The following is a 22,965-nucleotide window of genomic DNA, read 5'->3' as shown; positions in this document are numbered from 1 at the left end:
ATTAAGAATTTGTTTTTTCCTTTTCCTCAGCCTTTTTGAATAAATTATTACAAAGTACAGCAAGCATGTATTTTGAGTTAAATGCATGATTTTATAGTTCTGTGCTTGCATTTTGGCTTATGCATTGTAGTTTTTAGTTATAAATGTATTCATGCTCGCAGGCCTATTCTATACACATCTGAAGGATAACTGTGGTCTTGGGAGTACTAGGGGTGTTTTGTTTTGTTTTTTTATTTATGTGTTCTGGGAAAACAGTATCACAAGCAAAAGTTTGTTCCACTGCTTCCTTTTTTTGGGTTAACTGATTAAGTTAGCTCTATATCCACTGCATTAAACAGTCTGCAGAGTTGGGGGTTATTTGTTAGCAAATAAGGGTACCTACGTTGAAATTCTACTAATGTTTCAAAAAAGTCTCCTGCCTTAGCAACATTTCTTCAAGTGAGAACCAATACTCTTCTGGACAAAATATGTGGTGCCACATTTCCCTCTAAGGAAACTAGGGTGACCAGACAGCAAGTGTGAAAAATCAGGACAGGGGTGGGGAGTAATAGGAGCCTATATAAGAAAAAGACCCAAAAATCAGGACTGTCCCTATAAAATTGGGACATCTGGTCACCCTAAAGGAAACACAGTGCTGACTTTCAGTGTCTAATGTTTTCATAATACATAATGTAATTTCCAATCAACATTAGCTGTGTTAGAACCAGAGAAGTTCTGATGGGTTTTGGCTAAGGCTTGATTTTCTGCTGTGATCTGCTATGGACTAATTATTTTCTTCACTATTTAAAGTCTACAATGTCAATAAAGACAATATATATTTGTATTTACCCTAGGATTGATTACAGAGCCAATGATAAAGCAAGCTGAGCTTCAAAACATCAAGTGTCTTCTCTTGGAGAACTAACAAGTACTGTTATACTCCTTTTTCTCCCCCTTTCTGAGCATATTATTTCTGCATTGGAATCTTCCCTGGACACCTAATAATCATTTATGGGATTAAAGAAACCAGCATAAAGTAGAACTTTTTATAATTTGAAAGCATTATACATCTTGGCAATTTGTGAAAATAGTGTGCACTGTTAGTATGGAATGACTGACGGTGCTCAATTGTACACCTCTTGTGATAAATCAGTTTAAATATTTTTAACACTTGGATAAATAAACTTTATACTTATTGTGTATACCTTAGTTTTGCTCTGTATTTGTAATGTGTTGTGTAAATTGACTACAAGAGATTTTTATCAAAAATATTCATTCCTACCAAAAAATTAGTGGCCTTCAGCTGTGTTCTCTGAGGCCCCCAATTGAGAGGGAATTCTCTGAATCTTAGGGATGAGGAGGGAGTATATGCCAGCTGCTTTATTTTTCCAGTAAAAACATGAATTTAATGGCCAAAAATTTTCTGGCTCAAAGAGGATGATATCCTGGGCTGAACACTTAAGAATTGTCCTGTTCACCAATTAGTTAGTTGGCACTTTCCACTAGTGTGCTTTACCAGTGCTAAGCTGTCCAGACTTGTCAGTACTGTAATATGAAAATTAACTTAGTGTTTCAATACTAAAATAAGGTTTTCAAAGTACAGTTTGTTCAAAGTGGAATATCCAAGCTGTCAACCTATTTTTAAATTAGCTTAAACATCAAGCATAATTGATCATTAGTATATTTTCAGTGACACAATACAAGAAAATAAACCATGTCTGAAAATCAAAGAAACTTATTAAAAAGAACTTTCTTTTATTGAAAACTAGTTGAAACACCCTTCAAAATTCACCCTGGCAATTCCTATGTGTCTTTTAAAAACAGTCCTTGTAGAGTGCTTGAATTGCTTAAACAAGTTCAACGTCAGGACAACAAGGTTTATGTATTAACCCAAAAAATATTTGCAAAACAAACCAACAAACAACCGTGGCTAGAATTATTTACTAAATATTAGAAGTTATATTTAAAACAATTACCAGATTTGAATCTCACAGCCTGTACTTAATTTTACTCAAAGAGAATGACCAAGAAACCGTTTATTAAGTGTTAATAGCCTGTTGAGCTGTGCATGGCTATGTCTACACTGCACACCTTACAGCAGCACAGCTGTGCCCTGTAAGGTATGCAGTGTAGCTGCTCTTTGTCAGCAGGAGAGGTCTGACCAACTTGACCAACAAAAGTTTTCCCAACGAAAGTGCAGTGTAAACATAGCCTGTCTTATATCCTAATCCTCCAAAAGGCATATAAAAACAGAGTGGCACTTCGTAGCTTGCATGGTCTGAGCTCACTGTACACACAAGCATCCCTGCAATTTTCCCCACAAGCTCCCTGTGTGCCACTCTCCTCCTCTATTTCAGAAATTCCCTGCAATTCCCCTACTCCCATCCTCATGCCAAAGGCTCTGTATGCATCCCAAAAAATTCTCCCTTTCACCATATGCGAGGAACTCACAGTCTTCCCCATTTCCCTTGTGACTGCTCATCTTAGCCTGCTTACATCTAGAGGGTTGCCAATGTCCTTGTCCACACAAGGGGGTCCTTGCTGCCCTCCATTTCCCCCCTAATTTGGAATTTGTAAAATATTTCTTTTCTCTGTCTGGGATATAAGTCATTCAGGCTGTCAACATTTTAAATACTTTTGGAATGATGGGCAGAGCTGAGATGGGGTGTGTTGTTATGCTGGAAGGTGTTAAAAGAAAAAGTTGATGGCAGCCATTTTTTTTAAACTCTCTAGACAACAACAGATGTGGTTAAAGCTCAGGATGTGCTAACCAAATGCCAAGAGTTCTGTCTCCCTCCCACCCATTTCTGGTTTTCACCAAAAATCAATAGGATTCTTCCCATTTTTGTGTAGAACATATCCTGCAATTTTGGAATTGATCAGCTCTGGTGTTCAAGACTTATGCCCAGACACACAAGCAGAGAAATGCCATCAGATTGAGTGTAGGCCTCACTTCGCTCAGCAAATTAAAAGGCTGCACACTTCATTGCTCATATGCTCAGCCAACAAAGTAAATACAATTCTTTTTAAATTTTCATCACCACCACTTCACTGAAGAAAAGTAACAGACTGTTATACTCTACAGGCTTGGAACATGCCACCTGAATATAAAAATTCTCAAACTCTTGGACTTTATTCAAGAAATCAAATAATAATCAGAACATAAGAACGGCTGTACTGGGTCAGACCAATGGTCCATCTAGCCCAGTATCCTGTCTACTGACAGTGACCAATGCCAGAGGGAGTGAACCTAACAGGTAATGATCAAGTGATCTCTCTCCCACCATCCATCCCCACTCTCTGACAAACAGAAGCTAGGGACACCTTTCCTTACCCATCCTGGCTAATAGCCATTAATGGACTTAACCTCCATGAATTTATCCAGTTCTCTTTTAAACGCTGTTATAGTCCTAGCCTTCACAACCTCCTCAGGTAAGGAGTTCCACAAGTTGACCGTGCGCTGTGTGAAGAAGAACTTCCTTTTATTTGTTTTAAACCTGCTGCCTATTAATTTCATTTGGTGACCCCTAGTTCTTGTATTATGGGAATAAGTAAATAACTTTTTCTTATCTACTTTCTCCACATCACTCATGATTTCATACACCTCTATCATATCCCCCCCTTAGTCTCCTCTTTTCCAAGCTGAAAAGTCCTAGCCTCTTTAATCTCTCCTCATGGACCCGTTCCAAACCCCTATTGATTTTAGTTGCCCTTCTCTGAACCTTTTCTAGTGCCAGAATATCTTTTTTTGAGATGAGGAGACCACATCTGTACACAGTATTCGAGATGTGGGCGTACCATGGATTTATATAAGGGCAATAATATATTCTCAGTCTTATTCTCTATCCCCTTTTTAATGATTCCTAACATCCTGTTTGCTTTTTTGACCGCCTCTGCACACTGCGTGGACATCTTTAGAGAACTATCCACGATAACTCCAAGATCTTTTTCCTGACTCGTTGTAGCTAAATTAGACCCCATCATGTTGTATGTATAGTTGGGGTTATTTTTTCCAATGTGCATTACTTTAAATAACTCCACATTAAATTTCATTTGCCATTTTCCTGCCCAATTACTTAGTTTTGTGAGATCTTTTTGAAGTTCGTCACAGTCTGCTTTGGTCCTAACTATCTTGAGCAGTTTAGTATCATCTGCAAACTTTACCACTTCCGTTTTTACCCCTTTCTCCAGATCATTTATGAATAAATAGAATAGGATTGGTCCTAGGACAGACCCTTGGGGAACACCACTAGTTACCCCTCTCCATTCTGAAAATTTACCATTTATTCCTAACCTTTGTTCCCTGTCTTTTAACCAGTTCTCAAGCCATGAAAGGACCTTCCCTTTTATCCCATGAAAACTTAATTTACGTAAGAGCCTTTGGTGAGGGACCTTGTCAAAGGCTTTCTGGAAATCTAAGTACACTATGTCCACTGGATCCCCCTTGTCCACATGTTTGTTGACCCCTTCAAAGAACTCTAATAGATTAGTAAGACATGATTTCCCTTTACAGAAACCATGTTGACTTTTGCCCAACAATTTATGTTCTTCTAGGTGTCTTGACAATTTTAGTCTTTACTATTGTTTCAACTAATTTGCCTGGTACTGACATTAGGCTTACCGGTCTGTAATTGCCAGCATCATGTCTAGAGCCCTTTTTAAATATTGGTGTTACATTAGCTATCTTCCAGTCACTGGGTACAGAAGCCGATTTAAAGGACAGGTTACAAACCCTTGTTAATAGTTCCACAATTTCACATTTGAGTTCTTTCAGAAATCTTGGGTGAATGCCATCTGGGTCCCAGTGACTTGTTAATGTTAAGTTTATCAATTAATTCCAAAACCTCCTCTAGTGACACTTCAATCTGTGACAGTTCCTCAGATTTGTCACCTACAAAAGCCGGCTCAGGTTTGGGAATCTCCCTAACATCCTCAGCCGTGAAGACTGAAGCAAAGAATTCATTTAGTTTCTCCACAATGACTTTATCATCTTTAAGTGCTCCTTTTGTATCTCGATCATCCAGGGGCCCCACTGGCTGTTTAGCAGACTTCCTGCTTCTGGTGTACTTAAAAACATTTTGTTATTATCTTTCGAGTTTTTGGCTAGCTGTTCTTCTAACTCCTCTTTGGCTTTTCTTATTACATTTTTACACTTAATTTGGTAGTGTTTATGCTCCTTTCTATCTACCTCATTAGGATTTGACTTCCAATTTTTTAAAAGATGCCTTTTTATCTCTCACTGCTTCTTTTACATGGTTGTTAAGCCACGGTGGCTCTTTTTTAGTTCTTTTACTGTGTTTCTTAATTTGGGGTATACATTTAAGTTGGGCCTCTATTATGGTGTCTTTAAAAAAGCGTCCATGCAGCTTGCAGGGATTTCACTTTAGTCACTGTACCTTTTAATTTCTGTTTAACTAACCCCCTCATTTTTGCATAGTTCCCCTTTTTGAAATTAAATGCCACAGTGTTGGGCTGTTGAGATGTTCTTCCCACCACAGGGATGTAAAATGTTATTATATTATGGTCACTATTTCCAAGCGGTCCTGTTATAGTTACCTCTTGGACCAGCTCCTGCGCTCCAATCAGGACTAAATCGAGAATTGCCTCTCCCCTTTTGGGTTCCGATACCAGCTGCTCCAAGAAGCAGTCATTTAAAGTATCGAGAAATTTTGTCTCCGCATTTCATCCTGAGGTGACATGTTCCCGGTCAATATGGGGATAACTGAAATCCTCCACTATTATTGAGTTCTTTATTTTGATAGCCTCTCTAATTTCCCTTAGCATTTCATCATCACTATCACTATCCTGGTCAGGTGGTCGATAATAGATCCCTAATGTTATATTCTTATTAGAGCATGAAATTACTATCCATAGAGATTCTATGGAACATGTGGATTCACTTAAGATTTTTACTTCATTTGATTCTACATTTTCTTTCACATATAATGCCATTCCCTCCCCCAGCACGACCTGTTCTGTCCTTCTGATATATTTTGTACCCCGGAATGATTGTGTCCCATTGACTGTCCTCAGTCCACCAGGTTTCTGTGATGCCTATTATATCCTTTATCGCGAGGCACTCTATTTCACCCATCTTATTATTTAGACTTCCAGCATTTGTGTACAAGCACTTTAAAAACTTGTCACTGTTTATTTGTCTGCCCTTTTCTGACACGTCCGATTTTTTATGTGAATGTTTCTCGTCTGATCTGGCCCTTACATTATCCTCTGCTCCTGACTATAACCTAGAGAATCTCTATCAATAGACTCTCCTCTAAGAGAAGTCTCTGTCCGATCCACATGCTCCTCTGCAGCAGTCGGCTTTCCCCCATCTTCTCGTTTAAACACTGCTCTTCAACCTTTTTATGTTAAGTTTAATGTTTACTAGGATCTCCCATTTGAGCTGCACAAGTGCAAATCTCTCACAAGTGTTTCCATGAAGCTTTAGTAACCCCTTTTCTCTTCCCTTAATTCTATGACTTCCCCACCCCACTCTTCATAACTCTCTGGCACCGGCTGCCTTCATCTGTTCTTCCACAGCTCTTCATAGGGTGCCAGGAGGCCTCTACTCCCTATTGCAAAGAACGTTAGGGGGAGGTGGGTGCCCCTCCTTCACATTTTACAAAACTGTGACCGGCAACCGCTCTGTCCCAATACTGAGGCACTACCGCCACACCAGTATCTGGGATGTGTCTCAGCTTCAGGCAATCAGGGAGCCAGACTGACCGTTGCTTACCTAGCTGGCTGCAGCTTCAGGCAATCAGGGAGCCAGACTGACTGTTGCTTACCTAGCTGGCTGCAGCTTCCAACCCTTCCCAAAAATCTCTTTTTGCATAGGAGAAGAGAGGAAACACTATATCAAGAAGCCTCCTAGTGGGGGCAGCCCCCTGAAAGCCCGTGGAGAAGGTAACAAAAGAGGAGGAGCAGGTTACCCGACTGCACACCCAAAGTTGTCAAGGTATAGGAGACCTGGGTCCTGCAAGAGGATGTGAGGAGGACCTAAAGTGAATGGAGTCCACTGGAGGAGAATGGGCAGTAAATAGTGTTCCTAATATCAAGACCTCACAATTCATAGAAACATAGGATATTGTTAGCCTTTTTCCAGAGGGTCTGGCTGGAGAGTCTTGCCCGCATGCTCGGGGTTCAGCTGACCGCCATATTTGGGGTCGGGAAGGAATTTTCCTCCAGGGTAGATTGGCAGTGGCCCTGGAGGTTTTTCGCCTTCCTCCAAAGCATGGGGCAGGGGTCGCTTGCTTAAGGAGTGGGTGGATCGGCTTATGTGGCCTGCATCTTGCAGGAGGTCAGACTAGATGATCATAATGGTCCCTTCTGATCTTGAATTCTATGATTCTATGATTCTTATTAGAGCATGAAATTACTATCCATAGAGATTCTATGGAACATGTGGATTCACTTAAGATTTTTACTTCATTTGATTCTACATTTTCTTTCACATATAATGCCATTCCCTCCCCCAGCATGACCTGTTCTGTCCTTCTGATATATTTTGTACCCCGGAATGATTGTGTCCCATTGACTGTCCTCAGTCCACCAGGTTTCTGTGATGCCTATTATATCCTTTATCGCGAGGCACTCTATTTCACCCATCTTATTATTTAGACTTCTAGCATTTGTGTACAAGCACTTTAAAAACTTGTCACTGTTTATTTGTCTGCCCTTTTCTGACGCGTCCGATTTTTTATGTGAATGTTTCTCGTCTGATCTGGCCCTTACATTATCCTCTGCTCCTGACTATAACCTAGAGAATCTCTATCAATAGACTCTCCTCTAAGAGAAGTCTCTGTCCGATCCACATGCTCCTCTGCAGCAGTCGGCTTTCCCCCATCTTCTCGTTTAAACACTGCTCTTCAACCTTTTTATGTTAAGTTTAATGTTTACTAGGATCTCCCATTTGAGCTGCACAAGTGCAAATCTCTCACAAGTGTTTCCATGAAGCTTTAGTAACCCCTTTTCTCTTCCCTTAATTCTATGACTTCCCCACCCCACTCTTCATAACTCTCTGGCACCGGCTGCCTTCATCTGTTCTTCCACAGCTCTTCATAGGGTGCCAGGAGGCCTCTACTCCCTATTGCAAAGAACGTTAGTGGGAGGTGGGTGCCCCTCCTTCACATTTTACAAAACTGTGACCGGCAACCGCTCTGTCCCAATACTGAGGCACTACCGCCACACCAGTATCTGGGATGTGTCTCAGCTTCAGGCAATCAGGGAGCCAGACTGACTGTTGCTTACCTAGCTGGCTGCAGCTTCCAACCCTTCCCAAAAATCTCTTTTTGCATAGGAGAAGAGAGGAAACACTATATCAAGAAGCCTCCTAGTGGGGGCAGCCCCCTGAAAGCCCGTGGAGAAGGTAACAAAAGAGGAGGAGCAGGTTACCCGACTGCACACCCAAAGTTGTCAAAGGTATAGGAGACCTGGGTCCTGCAAGAGGATGTGAGGAGGACCTAAGGTGAATGGAGTCCACTGGAGGAGAATGGGCAGTAAATAGTGTTCCTAATATCAAGACCTCACAATTCATAGAAACATAGGAATTGCCTTACTCAATGAGATCCAAAATCCATCTAGTCCAGTAGCCGGTCACTGAGAGTGGCTTCAGAGGACGTGCAAACCCTGAGGCACAAGGCTTACTATTCCTTCCAACGTTATCATCATTAATTTTGATAACAAGAATGGAGTTATCCATAGACATACCCCATCTCTTATTGACTTTCTCTCAATTCTTGGCCTCAATGTCATCCTCTGGCACAGAGTTTTGTAATCTAATTGTGCATTGGGTTAAAAAGTTTCACAGTCTAATTATGCAAGGTGAGAAAAAGTACCTCCTTTTATCAGTTTTGAATTTTTCACCTTTTAATTTAATTGAATGCCTTCTTGTTCTTGAGTTATGAGATGGGAGAACTAAAGCTCCTGATCTACCTTCTCTATACTATTACCTGTAAAACTTTTATCACGCCTCCTCTTATGCATCTCCTTTCTAAGGTAAAAAATCCCAATCTTTTCAATCTCACTTTCATACATTTTTTATTATTCAAACATCCTCTGAATATTATATTACCTCATTATATTCATTCCTCAAACTAGCTCCTTCCTTGATTAACACAAACCTGTTTGAGTGTTTGACTGATTGTCTCATTATCTGGCAGCAAATCTGAGTAAAAGTGCTGCAAGAAAGAATTAAAACAAGTACATAAATTTAAGAGACCATCAGGACCTCTCAAAAGGATTCTAGCTCCATAATTCATACTTGGTCATTATTCATTCTATATTTAGGAATTGATTCCTTTGGCACACATCCAGAAAAATGTCACCTACTGTTGGTGTATGTCATTGTTTTAAGAGCCAGTTCTAACTTGTGCAAGGCTGTCACATGTCTTGAACATCATTATAAGATACTCTGGGATTGTTCAAGGAACAGGGTCCAACTCATCCCAATATATGCAGGACCAAGGTCAATTGTATGTCCTAATAATGCTGCTTAAGGGAACATATACAGGTCCTGAGACCATTTTTTAAACCTGTAAAATTGCCTCAAGGTAGGAGGAGTATATTCTACAGACAAGTCCAATCCTGCAAATAGATCAGTATCATCGGACCCCTGAATTTAGTGGGGTTCTGCCTTTGTAAAGTGGCAACCCTATGCAATGTAACGATACAGGTATCATTACTCTGTCGCAGAGGAGTGGTTCTCAAACTATAGGCTGCAGAGCTCTTCCTGATGATCCACAAAATGAAGCATTTTGAAACACAAGCAATGGACAGACAAGGCAAGTGTTTTGGAGCCTTTTCTCGTGTGAGGTGCTTCTCAGAATGGAAAAATTGAACATAAGAACATTAGAAAGGCCATACCGGGTCAGACCAAAGGTCCATCTAGCCCAGTATCTGTCTACCGACAGTGGCCAATCCCAAGTGCCCCAGAGGGAGTGAACCTAACAGGCAATGATCAAGTGATCTCTCTCCTGCCATCCATCTCCATCCTCTGACCAACAGAGGCTAGGGACACCATTCTTACCCATTCTGGCTAATAGCCACTTATGGACTTAGCCACCATGAATTTATCCAGTCCCCTTTTAAACATTGTTATAGTCCTAGCCTTCACAACCTCCTCAGGTAAGGAGTTCCACAAGTTGACTGTGCGCTGCGTGAAGAAGAACTTCCTTTTATTTGTTTTAAATCTGCTGCCTATTAATTTCATTTGGTGACCCCTAGTTCTTGTATTATGGGAATAAGTAAATAACTTTTCCTTATCCACTTTTTCAACAGCACTCATGATTTTATATACCTCTATCATATCCCCCCTTAGTCTTCTCTTTTCCAAGCTGAAGAGTCCTAGCCTCTTTAATCTTTCCTCGTAAGGGACCCTCTCTAAACCCCTAATCATTTTAGTTGCCCTTTTCTGAACCTTTTCTAGTGCTAGAATATCTTTTTTGAGGTGAGGAGACCACATCTGTACACAGTATTCGAGATGTGGGCATACCATGCATTTATATAAGGGCAATAATATATTCTCCATCTTATTCTCTATCCCCTTTTTAATGATTCCTAACATCCTGTTTGCTTTTTTGACCGCCTCTGCACACTGCGTGGACATCTTCAGAGAACTATCCACGATGACTCCAAGATCTTTTTCCTGACTCGTTGTAGCTAAATTAGACCCCATCATATTGTATGTATAGTTGGGGTTATTTTTTCCAACGTGCATTACTTTACATTTATCCATATTTCATTTGCCATTTTGTTGCCCAATCACTTAGTTTTGTGAGATCTTTTTGAAGTTCTTCACAATCTGCTTTGGTCTTAACTATCTTGAGTAGTTTAGTATCATCTGCAAACTTTGCCACCTCACTGTTTACCCCTTTCTCCAGATCATTTATGAATAAATTGAATAGGATTGGTCTGAGGACTGACCCTTGGGGAACACCACTAGTTACCCCTCTCCATTCTGAGAATTTACCATTAATTCCTACCCTTTGTTCCCTGTCCTTTAACCAGTTCTCAAGCCATGAAAGGACCTTCACTTTTATCCCATGACAGCTTAATTTACGCAAGAGCCTTTGGTGAGGGAACTTGTCAAAGGCTTTCTGGAAATCTAAGTACACACTATGTCCACCGGATCCCCCTTGTCCACATGTTTGTTGACCCCTTCAAAGAACTCTAATAGATTAGTAAAACACGATTTCCCTTTACAGAAACCATGTTGACTATTGCCCAAGAGTTTATGTTTTTCTATGTGTCTGACAATTTTATTCTTTACTATTGTTTCAACTAATTTGCCCGGTACCGACGTTAGACTTACCGGTCTGTAATTGCCGGGATCACCCCAGAGCCCTTTTTAAATATTGGCGTTACATTAGCTAACTTCCAGTCATTGGGTACCGAAGCCGATTTAAAGGATAGGTTACAAACCTTAGTTAATAGTTCCGCAACTTCACATTTGAGTTCTTTCAGAACTCTTGGGTGAATGCCATCTGGTCCCGGTGACTTGTTAATGTTGAGTTTATCAATTAATTCCAAAACCTCCTCTAGTGACACTTCAATCTGTGACAGTTCCTCAGATTTGTCACCTACAAAAGCCGGCTCAGGTTTGGGAATCTCCCTAACATCCTCAGCCGTGAAGACAGAAGCAAAGAATCCATTTAGTTTCTCCGCAATGACTTTATCGTCTTTAAACGCTCCTTTTGTATTTTGATCACCAAGAGGCCCCACTGGTTGTTTAGCAGGCTTCCTGCTTTTGATGTACTTAAAAAACATTTTATTACCTTTGGAGTTTTTGGCTGGCCATTCTTCAAACTCCTCTTTGGCTTTTCTTATTACACTCTTGCACTTAAGTTAGCAGTGTTTGTGCTCCTTTCTATTTGCCTCACTAGGATTTGACTTCCACTTTTTAAAGGAAGTCTTTTTATCTCTCACTGCTTCTTTTACATGGTTGTTAAGCCACAGTGGCTCTTTTTTAGTTCTTTTACTGTTTTTCTTAATTTGGGGTATACATTGAAGTTGGGCCTCTATTATGGTGTCTTTAAAAAGGGCCCACGCAACTTGCAGAGATTTCACTTTAGTCACTGTACCTTTTAACTTTTGTCTAACTAACCCCCTCATTTTTGTATAGTTCCCCCTTTTGAAATTAAATGCCACAGTGTTGGGCAGTTGAGGCGTTCTTCCCACCACAGGGATGTTGAATGCTATTGTATTATGGTCACTATTTCCAAGCGGTCCTGCTATAGTTACCTCTTGGACCAGCTCCTGCGCTCCACTCAGGATTAAATCTAGAGTTGCCTCTCTCCTTGTGGGTTCCCGTACCAGCTGCTCCATGAAGCAGTCATTTAAAGTATCAAGAAATTTTATCTCTCCCTTTTGTCCTGAAGTGAAATGTTCCCAGTCAATATGGGGATAATTGAAATCCCCCACTATTATTGGGTTCTTAATTTTGATAGCCTCTCTAATTTCCCTTAGCATTTCATCATCACTATTATTGTCCTGGTCAGGTGGTCGATAATAGATCCCTAATGTTATATTTTTACTAGAGCATGAAATTTCTATCCATAGAGACTCTATGGAACATGTGGATTCGCTTAAGATTTTTACTTCATTTGAATCTACACTTTCTTTCACATATAGTGCCACTCCTCCCCCTGCACGACCTGTTCTGTCCTTCCGATATATTTTGTACCCCAGAATGATTGTGTCCCATTGATTGCTCTCAGTCCACCAGGTTTCTGTGATGCCTATTATATCTATATCCTCCTTTATCACAAGGCACTCTAGTTTACCCATCTTATTATTTAGACTTCTGGCATTTGTGTACAAGCACTTTAGAAACTTGTCCCTGTTTATTAGCCTGCCTTTTTCTGATGTGCCAGATTCTTTTTTATGTGACTGTTTATCATCTGATCCGGCCCTTACATTATACTTTTCAGTCCTCTGCTCCTGACTATAACCTGGAGATTCTCTATCATCAGACTCTCCCCTAAGAGAAGTCTGTGTCCGATCCACACGCTCCTCTGCAGCAGTCGGCTTTCCCCCATCTCCTAGTTTAAAAACTGCTCTACAACCTTTTTAATGTTTAGTGCCAGCACTCTGGTTCCACTTTGGTTTAGGTGGAGCCCATCTCTCCTGTATAGGCTCCTCCCATCCCAGAAGTTTCCCCAGTTCCTAATGAACGTGAACCCCTCCTCTCTACACCATCGTCTCATCCACGCATTGAGACTCTGAAGCTCTGCCTGCCTACCTGGCCCTGCGCGTGGAAGTGGGAGCATTTCTGAGAATGCCACCATAGAGGTCCTGGATTTCAGTCTCTTTCCTAGCAGCCTAAATTTGGCTTCCAGGACATCTCTCCTACCCTTCCCTATGTCATTGGTACCTACATGTACCACGACCACTGGCTCCTCCCCAGCACTACACATAAGTCTATCTAGATGCCTCGAGAGATCCGCAACCTTCGCACCAGGCAGGCAAGTCACCATACGGTTCTCCCGGTCATCACAGACCCAGCTATCTACGTTTCTAATAATCGAATCTCCCATTACTAACACCTGCCTTTTCCTAGAAACTGGAGTTCACTCCCCCGGAGAGGCAACCTCAGTGCGAGAGGCAACCCCAGCACCATCTGGAAGGAGGGTCCCAACTACGGGAAGGTTTCCCTCTGCTCCCATTGACTGCTCTACTTCCCTGGGCCGTTCTTCCTCCTCAACAGCACAGGAGCTGTCTGAGCGGTGGTGGGACAATTCTACAGTGTCCCGGAAAGCCTCATCAACATACCTCTCTGCCTCTCTTAGCTCCTCCAGTTCCGCCACCCTGGCCTCCAAAGTCCATACATGGTCTCTGAGGGCCAGGAGCTCCTTGCACCGACTGCACACATACGCCACCCGCCCACAGGGCAGGTAATCATACATGCAGCACTCAGTGCAATAAACTGGATAGCCCCCACTCTGCTGCTGGGCTTCTGCCTGCATTCTCTCCTAGTTAGTGGAAGGGTGGTTTACAGAAAGGAGTTTTGGAATGTGGTTCGGTTGGTGAATTGTTGCCCTAAAATGTGTCAGCATCCCCCAACTTCACTACAAAGCCTATAGACCCAGTGGAGTTTAGATGGAGAGGAGCAGGGAACTGTCCTGCTCCTATTCCCCAGTTACTTTTGTTTTGACTTTACAGACAAGAAAAAGGGATACAAGACCCTGAGAAAATTTTTAAAGTAAAATCCACTAAAACAAAACCCAATGCATCTAGCATGAGATGGAATATACCATTAGTGTGTGGGGAGAAGAGGAGATTGAGGCTAGAGGTTAAAAACATGGAGCCAGTGAGTTTGGGGATGAGGGAGGGAATTAGAACTGGATCTACACAGGTGAGATTGGGTTTTGGGAGCAGTAGGGTCTGGTGCGGATTCCATTTCGGGGCTTGGATTTGGGAGTAATGGGGATTGATAGTGAGGTGTGAAGGCAGCATTAGAGGCTGATGGTGGTTGGATATGAGGTAGTGAGGGGCTAATGGTGAATGGGGGGGACTAGAATTTGGGTTTATGGTTGAGCTGGGATTTTGGGGGCTGATGGTGGGATTTGGGGTCAGTGGGAGCAAATGGGGGCATGGATGGGACTGGAGTTTGGGGACAGTGAAAGCTGATGGTGATTGGATTTGGGGACAGTAGGGGTTGATAGGGGATGGAGTTTGGGGGCTGTGGGGACTGATGGTGGGGTGTGGAGCAATGGAGTTTAGGGACAGTGGGGGCTGATGGTGGCTGGCTTTGCAGGCAGTGGGGGCTGATAGGAGATAGAAGGGGCTAGAGTTTGGGGGCTGTGGGGGAGTGATGGTGGGGTGTGGAGCAATGGAGTTTAGGGACAGTGGAGGCTGATGGTAGCTGGCTTTGCAGGCAGTGGGGGCTGATACAGGATGGAAGGGGCAGTGGGGGCTGATAAGGGATGGAAGGGGCTAGAGTTTGGGGGCAGTGGGGACTGATGGTGGGGTGTGGAGGGGGCTGGAATTTGGAGACGGTGGGGCTGATGGTTGGATCGGGGGCGTGGAGGGAGCTAGAGTTTGGGGGCACTGGGAGCTGATGCGGGGCTGGCGTTTGGGGGCGGTGGAGGCTGACGGGGGTGCAGAAGTGGCTGGTGTTTGGGGGCGGAGTCACAGCTCCATTAACCCGTGGTGGGGGGAGGGGAGTTACCTGCGGCGGCTCCCGGGCCGTGCAGCGCCCTGACCTCCGGCTGCAGCTGCCTCTCCGCAGCCAGGCGGCCCCGCGCCACCTGCCGCAGAATGAGCCGGACTCTCCGCGCTGCGGGGCCGCCGCTGAAGCACAGGAGCCGGGACTGCATGGGCAGGCCGGGCCGGGCCGGAGACGCGCACCGGGCAGGCGGGGACTGGGGAAGCGGCAGGCCGGGGGGAAGGGAAACGCCGAGACACAAAGTCCGACCGGAAACCGGTGCCGGCCGGGCTCGGGCTGCCCGGGGGCGGCGCTGGGAGCCGCCCCGGCGGGTGGCTGTGACCGCGTTTGCCCCGGGTCCCAGGGCTTTGCCACCAGCTTCCAGGGGCGCAGGCCCGGGCCCCGAGAGGCAGGGGCCGAGTGAGCCTGCCCCAAGCGGGTCCGTCTCCCCTGCCCTGTGCGGGGGGATGGGCACAGGGGGACTTTGCTCTGTGGGTGCCCCGGACAGAGGGGGTGCGGGTGGCTCTCTGGGTGTGTCAGCGCCAGGATCAGCCTTCACCCACCCGTCAGCGACCTGCACAGTTCAGTTGCACTGTAGCCTTGACGAGTATCTGAGCTGTACTGGTTCCTGGGCTGAAATGCTGGGTTGTGAATTGGCGCTACTGACAGCTCTTGCTCTCTGTGCCTCCTGGAGTCACAATACGCGACTTGGGGGGCGGGGCGGGGCGGGGCGGGCTATCAATCGCTTTTCTGTATCAGTACAAGTGTATATGTGTAGTAGCGATATGGTCCCCGCGCTACTTCTATTCAAACCGCCAGAAGAAAGTTTTGAGTGATGTTCCACTGGCAGGTAAAGGGATGCAGTACAGTGTTGGGAGCGGATGACAGCTAGGGAGAATGGGGATGTTCCGGAGAAGGCATAGTGACAGCACTGCATGTCTCTGAGGAGCTTATAGAAACAGGGACCCCAGAAAGTGAGGTAAGATTAATAGGAACCAGAGTAAAGTGTATATGGGGACAACATGTCAAAGAAGGGAACAAAAATACTCCTGAGGGAATTCTACACCAAAAAAAAATTAAAAATCTGCACATATTTTAAAATTCTGCAAATTTTATTTTGTCAATAAATAAATGTGGAGGCTCCAGCAGGGCAGTAGAGCTCACAGGCCACTGGCTGCATGAAAGTGGGAGATCATCCTGCAGCCCCCCTCGCACAGGGGCTCAGGGGATTCCCGGTGCAGGGGCATGAACTCAGCGGTGAGGCTGCACCTGACCCTGAAACCGTGCAAGGGCCAGGCTTGTGCCAAAAACACCCCTGGGGTTGGGCCCTGCCCCTCCATGCCAGGTACAGCAGGTGTGGGCAGGCAGGCTCATCCCAGCTTAGGAGGGGCTTAGTGTGGGGGTTTCTGTGGGGGGAGAGAGTTCTGTGTGGGGCAATCTGGGCAGCTCAGTGGGGGAGTCTAGGTGCAGGGGGGAGCCGGATGCACAGGGGTTGATTTGGGGGGTTCCAGGTGCAGAGGCAATGGGACTCTGCAGGGGATCCAGGGGAAGGTGGTTGAGGTTAACAGAGGGGACTGGGAATGGAGGACAGTGGGCAGGGATCTGGGTGTTGGGGGGAGTCGGTGCTTGCTGGGGTGGGTTTCAGGGTGCAGCTGCTTGGGGCTCAGTGGGGTTGGGGTCTGGGTGTGGGGAGGATCTGGATGTAACGTGGCTTGTTGGGAGGTTCCAGATGCAGGGACAATGTGACTTTGCAAGGGAGGTTCAGGTGAAGGTGATTGGGACTCGCAGGGTTTCAGTGTGGAGGGATGGGTCTAGGTGTGGGGGGTTGTCCAGGTGCAGTGAGCGTGGGGCTCATTGGGGTGGGAGTTTGAGTGCAGGGGGTTCAGCGTCTGGGTCTGGTGGGGGCTCAGCGGTGAAGCTCCGGGTGCAGGGAGTTGAGCTCGGCAGGGTGGGGTTTGGGGTGTGGGTGTCTCGGGAGGGGTTCTGGGTGCAGGGGGTGAGGCTTAGCGGGGCAGGCTGGGTCTGGGGGATCCATACATCAGGGGTTGGGCAGCCAGGGGGCAGCTCCTAGTACAGTGACTCCTCCCTCCACAGCTGAGGAGCAATGGGGACAAGAAGCGGGGGGAGGAGGAGGAGGGAGATGCAGAGCTTCCTGCAGCCAGGGGAGGTTTTTGAGAGTGGGTCTGACCCAGCCGCTCCTTTGCTGGGGAAGAACAAATCCTGTCCTCCCCAGCCCATCTGGGACTAGCAGCTGAGCCTGGCTCAGGGTAGAAGCCACCAGCCAGGGCATCAGCAGCCCCTCCGGCACATGGTGATTTACCTTTCCACCAGCTATTCCAAAAGCCTGAAACAATGCACACGTGCTGCTGCGGAGGGGCGTATGACCGCTCTTGTGGCTTCCCTTTGCTTCCCTAGCAGGAAGTCATTTTTCTGTGGGGAAGCAAAGAAATATGCAGGGGATGTGAATTCTGCGCCCATGCAGTGACGCAGAATTCTCCCACAAGTAGAAAAGGAGTGAGACAGGAGACCAGCAGAAGGATAAAAGGACAAAGGGTCAAAGAGAGGTTAAAAATAAGGACATAAAACAATAAAATGAGATACAACTGGGGCATATATAAACTAATATTCCTTGAGAAAAATAATCAGAAACATTTTTGATGAGAGACCAGAATCCTGGAAATCGGTGATGCTAAAACAGGCTTTGGGATGATTGTGGATAGCAAATTAGAGGTGATTTTTGCAATTGTATATGAAACCAAGAAAGGTCAATGTAATTTTGGGTTGCAGAGGCATGACAGAGCATAGAGGCATACAGTTTGTGTGACGTTGCATCCATTTGCATGATATCACATCACCAGAAAAGAACTCACTGGTGGGGATTTGGAGAAGACCACCTAAAGCCTTAATCCTGCAATTTACGGTGTGCAGGCAATCAGGCTCCACACGGGCTCCGCAAAATGCAGGATTGGGGCTCAAATGAATAAGGCCAAGAATGACTAATTTATGAGGAAAGAGATAAAATAACTAACTAACTATATATGAAAATATCTACCTTGGTTCTTACAATGCCTCCATTTCCATAGTAGTCAATCACAGGCCAGCAGGTACGATGAAAGGGCTGGCTGCTTCTTCTAGGGTCCAGTTCTGGGTGGGGCTGGGATAAGGGAGGAAGCAAGTCCCCCGTCTTAACCGAAGAGGCCTGGCCTCATCCTGGGCCTCACTCTGACTATACCTTTTGAGTTGAGTCAGTGAAGAATTGTTTTTCAGTGTTTAAAATTCCGATAGCTATCTTGAGTTAAATATCAATATGTTGTTGTAAAATTAAGGTGGGGTTGTTTTCTAGTACAAGTGAACCTGAGACAGCCCATCATTGGAGAGATTTAAAATATACTAGAAATTAAACTATAAGGAACACCCAGTAAGATGGGAACAGTGCAGTGAGATGATGCCTAAAAGATTTTTTCCATTTTTAATTTCTATTATTCCATGAGATCCTTCTGAAGGAAGAGTGTTATATAAATTAAATTATCTTTCCTGCAAAGTAAAAAAAAAAAGTGTAGCTCCACTATTGCTTCAGGCTCAGGGATGTTAGCTCTTTTTTTTCTCTCTGTAACATCCCCCCCCCCCCCCCTCTTTCCTCTTCTCTCTCTCCCCCCTAAAAAAAAGCCTGACCCTTTTTTTTTTTTTTTTAGCAAAGAGCTTGTCATTTTTTTTTTTTTTTTTCTTTTTTCTTTTTTAACATGCATGCATGTTTTCTGCCTTCCTGTATCTATTGTGATAGACTCATAGCCAGTTGCCAGCAGCAGAGAGTAGCAAGGCAGATATACTGGCCACTATATACTGGCCTTTTGTTCCTCCCTGACTGACCAGAGCAGGGAGCAGGGGCTGCTAGGGCTATGAGAACACTGCTGTTACTATAAAAAGGGCTCACTCTAGTCAGGCATGGGAGCCAGAGGAGAGGAAGTGTGACTGAAGGGCTGGTTACTGAAGATACCCTAAAACATCATTAAAGGAGCCCTAAGGTAAGGGCAGGGGTGCTGGCAGCTGCCTCCACCTCCTGCCATGAAGCCTCTCCTCCTTTCCCTTCCCCCCTTCCCTTCCCGCAATCAGCTGTGGATCGGGGGAGGGAGGGAAGCAAAGCAGGCTTCCCGGCCCAGGAAGGAAGACGACGGGGAGGGAGGGGGGGCGTGGGGCCGGCCCCTGGCGGTCCGCCGCCCGGCCCGCCGCCTCCGCCCCGCCGGCCACCCGGCCCCGGGTCCCCGCCCAACCCTCCCTGGCCGCGTCCGTCCGTTCCCCTGCGTTCCCGGCCCGCGTTCCCGGCCGCGACCCTGCCCGGCCCCGGCCCCGGGTCCCCGCCCGACCCTCACCGGCTGCGGCACGGCCCGCGTCCCCACCCGTCCCGGCCGCGACCCTCCCGGCCCTGCGTCCCGAACCCTCCCGAACCCCTTCCCAGCCGCACCCTCCCGGGTCCCTGCCCGACCCTCCTGGCCGTGTCCCTGCCCCGCGTTCCCGGCCCGCGTTCCTGGCTGCGACCCTGCCCGGCCACCCGCCCCGTCCCGGGTCCCCGCCCGACCCTCCCTGGCCGCGTCCCCTGCGCTCCCGGCCGCGACCCTGCCCGGCCGCCCCGTCCCAGGTCCCCGCCCGACCCTCACCGGCTGCGGCACGGCCGCGTCCCCGACCCCCCAAACCCCTCCCGGCCGCCCGGCTCCGGCCGCACCCCCCCCCGGCCCTGCCGGGCCCCCCCCTACCGGGATGCGCGGCTCTGGACACGGCCCCCCCGCTCCAGCCCGGCCTGGCCCCGTGGCTCCAGCCGCCCCGGCGGTTTTGCCAGGGGGCCGGGCTCCGGCAGCGCGGGTCTGGGCGTGGCGGCGGCCCCGGCAGCCCGGCTCCAGCTCTGGCCGCAGCCCTCCCTGGCTCCACCTGGCCAGCCGCCTGGCTCCGGCCGCTGGGCTCCCGCCGCATCCTCTGGCCCCGGCCGCGCGACTCCTGTCCTGGCCCAGCCACGTCCAGGCAGCGCGGTAAGGGGGCAGGGAGGGGTGTTGGAGAGAGGGTAGGGAGTTTGGGGTGGGGGTCAGAGGGCAGGGAACGGGGATTGAATGGGGCCAGGGTCCTGGGGGCAGTCAGAAAGGATCAGGGGTTGGATGGGCGGTGGGAGGCAGTCAGGGGCAAGGGTTCCTGGGGCTGTCTGGGGACAGTGAGAAGGGGTGGTTGGATGGGGCCGGGCTCCTGGGGGTCCATCAGGAATGAGAGGAGGGGTTGGATGGGGCGGCGGAGGGTACTCAGGGTACAGGGAAGGGGGTGGATGGGGCAGAGGTCCCTGGGGCGGCTGGGCCCGGTGCCGGCCCGGGAGTTGGGCGGCGGCTGCCGCCGAGCAGTGCCTGCTCTGGTCCGGCCGGGCTCGGGGAGTTGGGCCCCGGGGCGCCGGTCGTGGTCCTGGCAGAGTGGACCCAGTCCACAGGCAGTGTGGTAAGGGGGCAGGGAGGGGGTGGGTTGTGGGGAGGTGGATATGGGTCAGGGCAGTCAGAGGGCAGGGAACAGGGTGATTGAATGGGGGCAACGGTCCCGGGGAGCAGTCAGGAAAGAGCAGGGTTGGATGAGGTGGTGGGGGCACTCAGGGACAGAGAGAAGGGGTCGTTGTATGGGGTAGGGGTTCTGGGGGGCCATTGAGAATGAGAGGAGGGATTGGGTGGGGCGGCAAGGGGCAGTCAGGGGACAGGGAAGGGGGGGATGGGTCAAGGGTCTCGGAGTGTGTGTGTCAAGGAACATGAGGGGTTGGATGGGGCACGACTCCCCCCCCCCCGAGGGGGGGGAAGGAGGGAACCCGTTGTTAAAATTTTGGAGGGAGGAGGGAACCCGTTGTTAAAAATTTGGCAGCTCATCACTGGCCGCGTGGGCTGAGGGATGTGCTGGCCGCAGCTTCCCGCTGCCCCCATTGGCCTGGGACAGCCAGTGGGAGCCACGATTGGCCAAACCTGCCAATGTGGCAGGTAAACTAACTGGTCCAGCCTGCTAGGGTGCTTACCCTGGTGAGCCGCGTGCCAGAGGTTGCCGACCCCTGGTGTAGACGCAGCCTATTGCAACGTAAGGGGGTTTTCTGTCTGTTTAGGAATGCCACCTCTCTGAATGATGATAGCAAGGTCAACAGAAGCATTCTTCTGTTCGCATAGGTTGGGATGGCTGTCAGTCAGATTTGTGGATTTTCCACACTCCTGAGCAATGTAGCTATGTGAATCTAAAATTTAAGTATAGATCAGGCCTTTGTATCTCAATTTTTAAAAATAGATATAACAATAGCTCTTTATGCAACACTTGCAGGAAAAATAATTTGATAGGGTGGAAAAAATATCAAAGTAATATATGAGCTTTTAAATGAGATGTAAATCTAGGTCTCCAATCCTGCGATTGTGATCCATGTGGGTGGACAGCTGTCTGCATGAAATTCTGTTATCCTGTGGGGTTAGGCATGGGCTTGATATTCTGACTGATAGACCTAATTCTTGACCACTTCTGATCATTTGAAGAACCTATGATCAGTGCCACCCGCTGTGGCGCTTTTACTCACCTGGCAGCACTCCGGGTCTTCGGCGTCGGGCCCTTCACTCGCTCCAGGTGTCTTCAGCGGCACTGAAAGTCCCGCCACCGAAGACCCGGAGTGAGTGAAAGTCCCGCCATCAAAGTGCCGCCCAAGACCCGGAGCGCCACTGGGTGAGTAAAATAAAAGCGCCGCAGCGGGTGGCACCTTTTTTTTTTAAATCGCTCCTCCAGCTGAGTAAAAAGGCGCCAAGAAATTGATGAGGCACCATCTGTGCTCAGTGGGGGAGCGGCTGCTTCCCCGCTCACACCCAGCTACGCTACTGGTTGCTGTTTAATTTGTGTGTCCATAGCTCATTGCTCTTCAAATTCTTTCTTGGCCTGTCTTCTTATACTTTTACACTTGACTTGCCACAGTTTACGCTCCCTTCTATTTTCCTCAGTAGGATTTGACTTCCACTTTTTCAAGGTTGCCTTTTAGCCTCTAAACACCTATTTTATTCTGCTGTTTAACTACGGTGTCCTTTTTTAAATTTGGGATATACATTTAGTTTGAGCTTCTATTATAGAGTTTTTTAATAGTCTCCATTTGCAGGCATTTCACCTGCCAGGCCATGCCTTTTAATTTCTGTTTAACTAGCTTCCTCATTTTTGTGTAATTCTCCTTTTTTGAAGTTAAATGCTACTGTGGGTTTCTTGGGTATTTTTTGCCCTACAAAAATGTTAAATTACATGATGATTGCTATTACTGAGCAGTTCAGCTACATTCACCTCTTGGACCAGATTCTGTGCTCTACCTAGAACTAAATCAAGAATTGCCTCGCCCCTTGTAGGTTTCAAGAAGCAGTCATTTATGTTGTGTATCTGTATATTATGAAGCTATGACTCCATAGGTAGTTTTAACTAGTTTGCTCTTGTAAGTGTGATTTGATGTGATCTCTTGCCCCAAACCCAACTTTTTTTTAAAAAGTTTCAATGCTGAAATGCCTTCTCTTTCTATAGCCAAATAATTTACCCAAAATCTTAGATTACTCAGATGAGACCTTTTGCACATACAGTAGAACCTCAAAGATATGAATACCAGAGTTACAGACTGATTGGACAATCGGATACCATGTGAAACCAGGAGTAAACAGTCAGCAGCAGAGACAAAAAGAAGTGCAAATACTGTACTGTGCCTGTATTGCAGCTTAAAGATAGGCACATCTGGGTTGCCTGTCCCCACCCCCACATGTGGGGCAGCCAATTACAGCAAGATGCTGGGGCTCCAGCCCAAGACAGCCAGAGCCAGTAGAGCAGGACCAGCACTC

General features: G+C 46.9%; 1 protein-coding gene across 1 annotated transcript in view; it reads right to left on the bottom strand.

The window, feature by feature from the left end:
* Positions 1–15,420, bottom strand: part of VWA8 (von Willebrand factor A domain containing 8) — a 277,696-nt gene extending 262,276 nt beyond the window's left edge. The window contains exon 1 of the mRNA XM_039506868.1: positions 15,149–15,420. Within this exon, the coding sequence (XP_039362802.1) occupies positions 15,149–15,296 (148 nt within the window). The 5' untranslated portion in view covers positions 15,297–15,420. The remainder of the gene's footprint in view (positions 1–15,148) is intronic.
* Positions 15,421–22,965: the final 7,545 nt, after the last annotated feature.

The sequence above is a fragment of the Mauremys reevesii genome, linkage group 1, assembly GCF_016161935.1.
Source record: "Mauremys reevesii isolate NIE-2019 linkage group 1, ASM1616193v1, whole genome shotgun sequence".
In the NCBI taxonomy this organism is placed as follows: Eukaryota; Metazoa; Chordata; order Testudines; family Geoemydidae; genus Mauremys; species Mauremys reevesii.
Note: the sequence above shows the minus strand (reverse complement) of the source record. Positions and strands in the feature narration are given on the sequence as shown.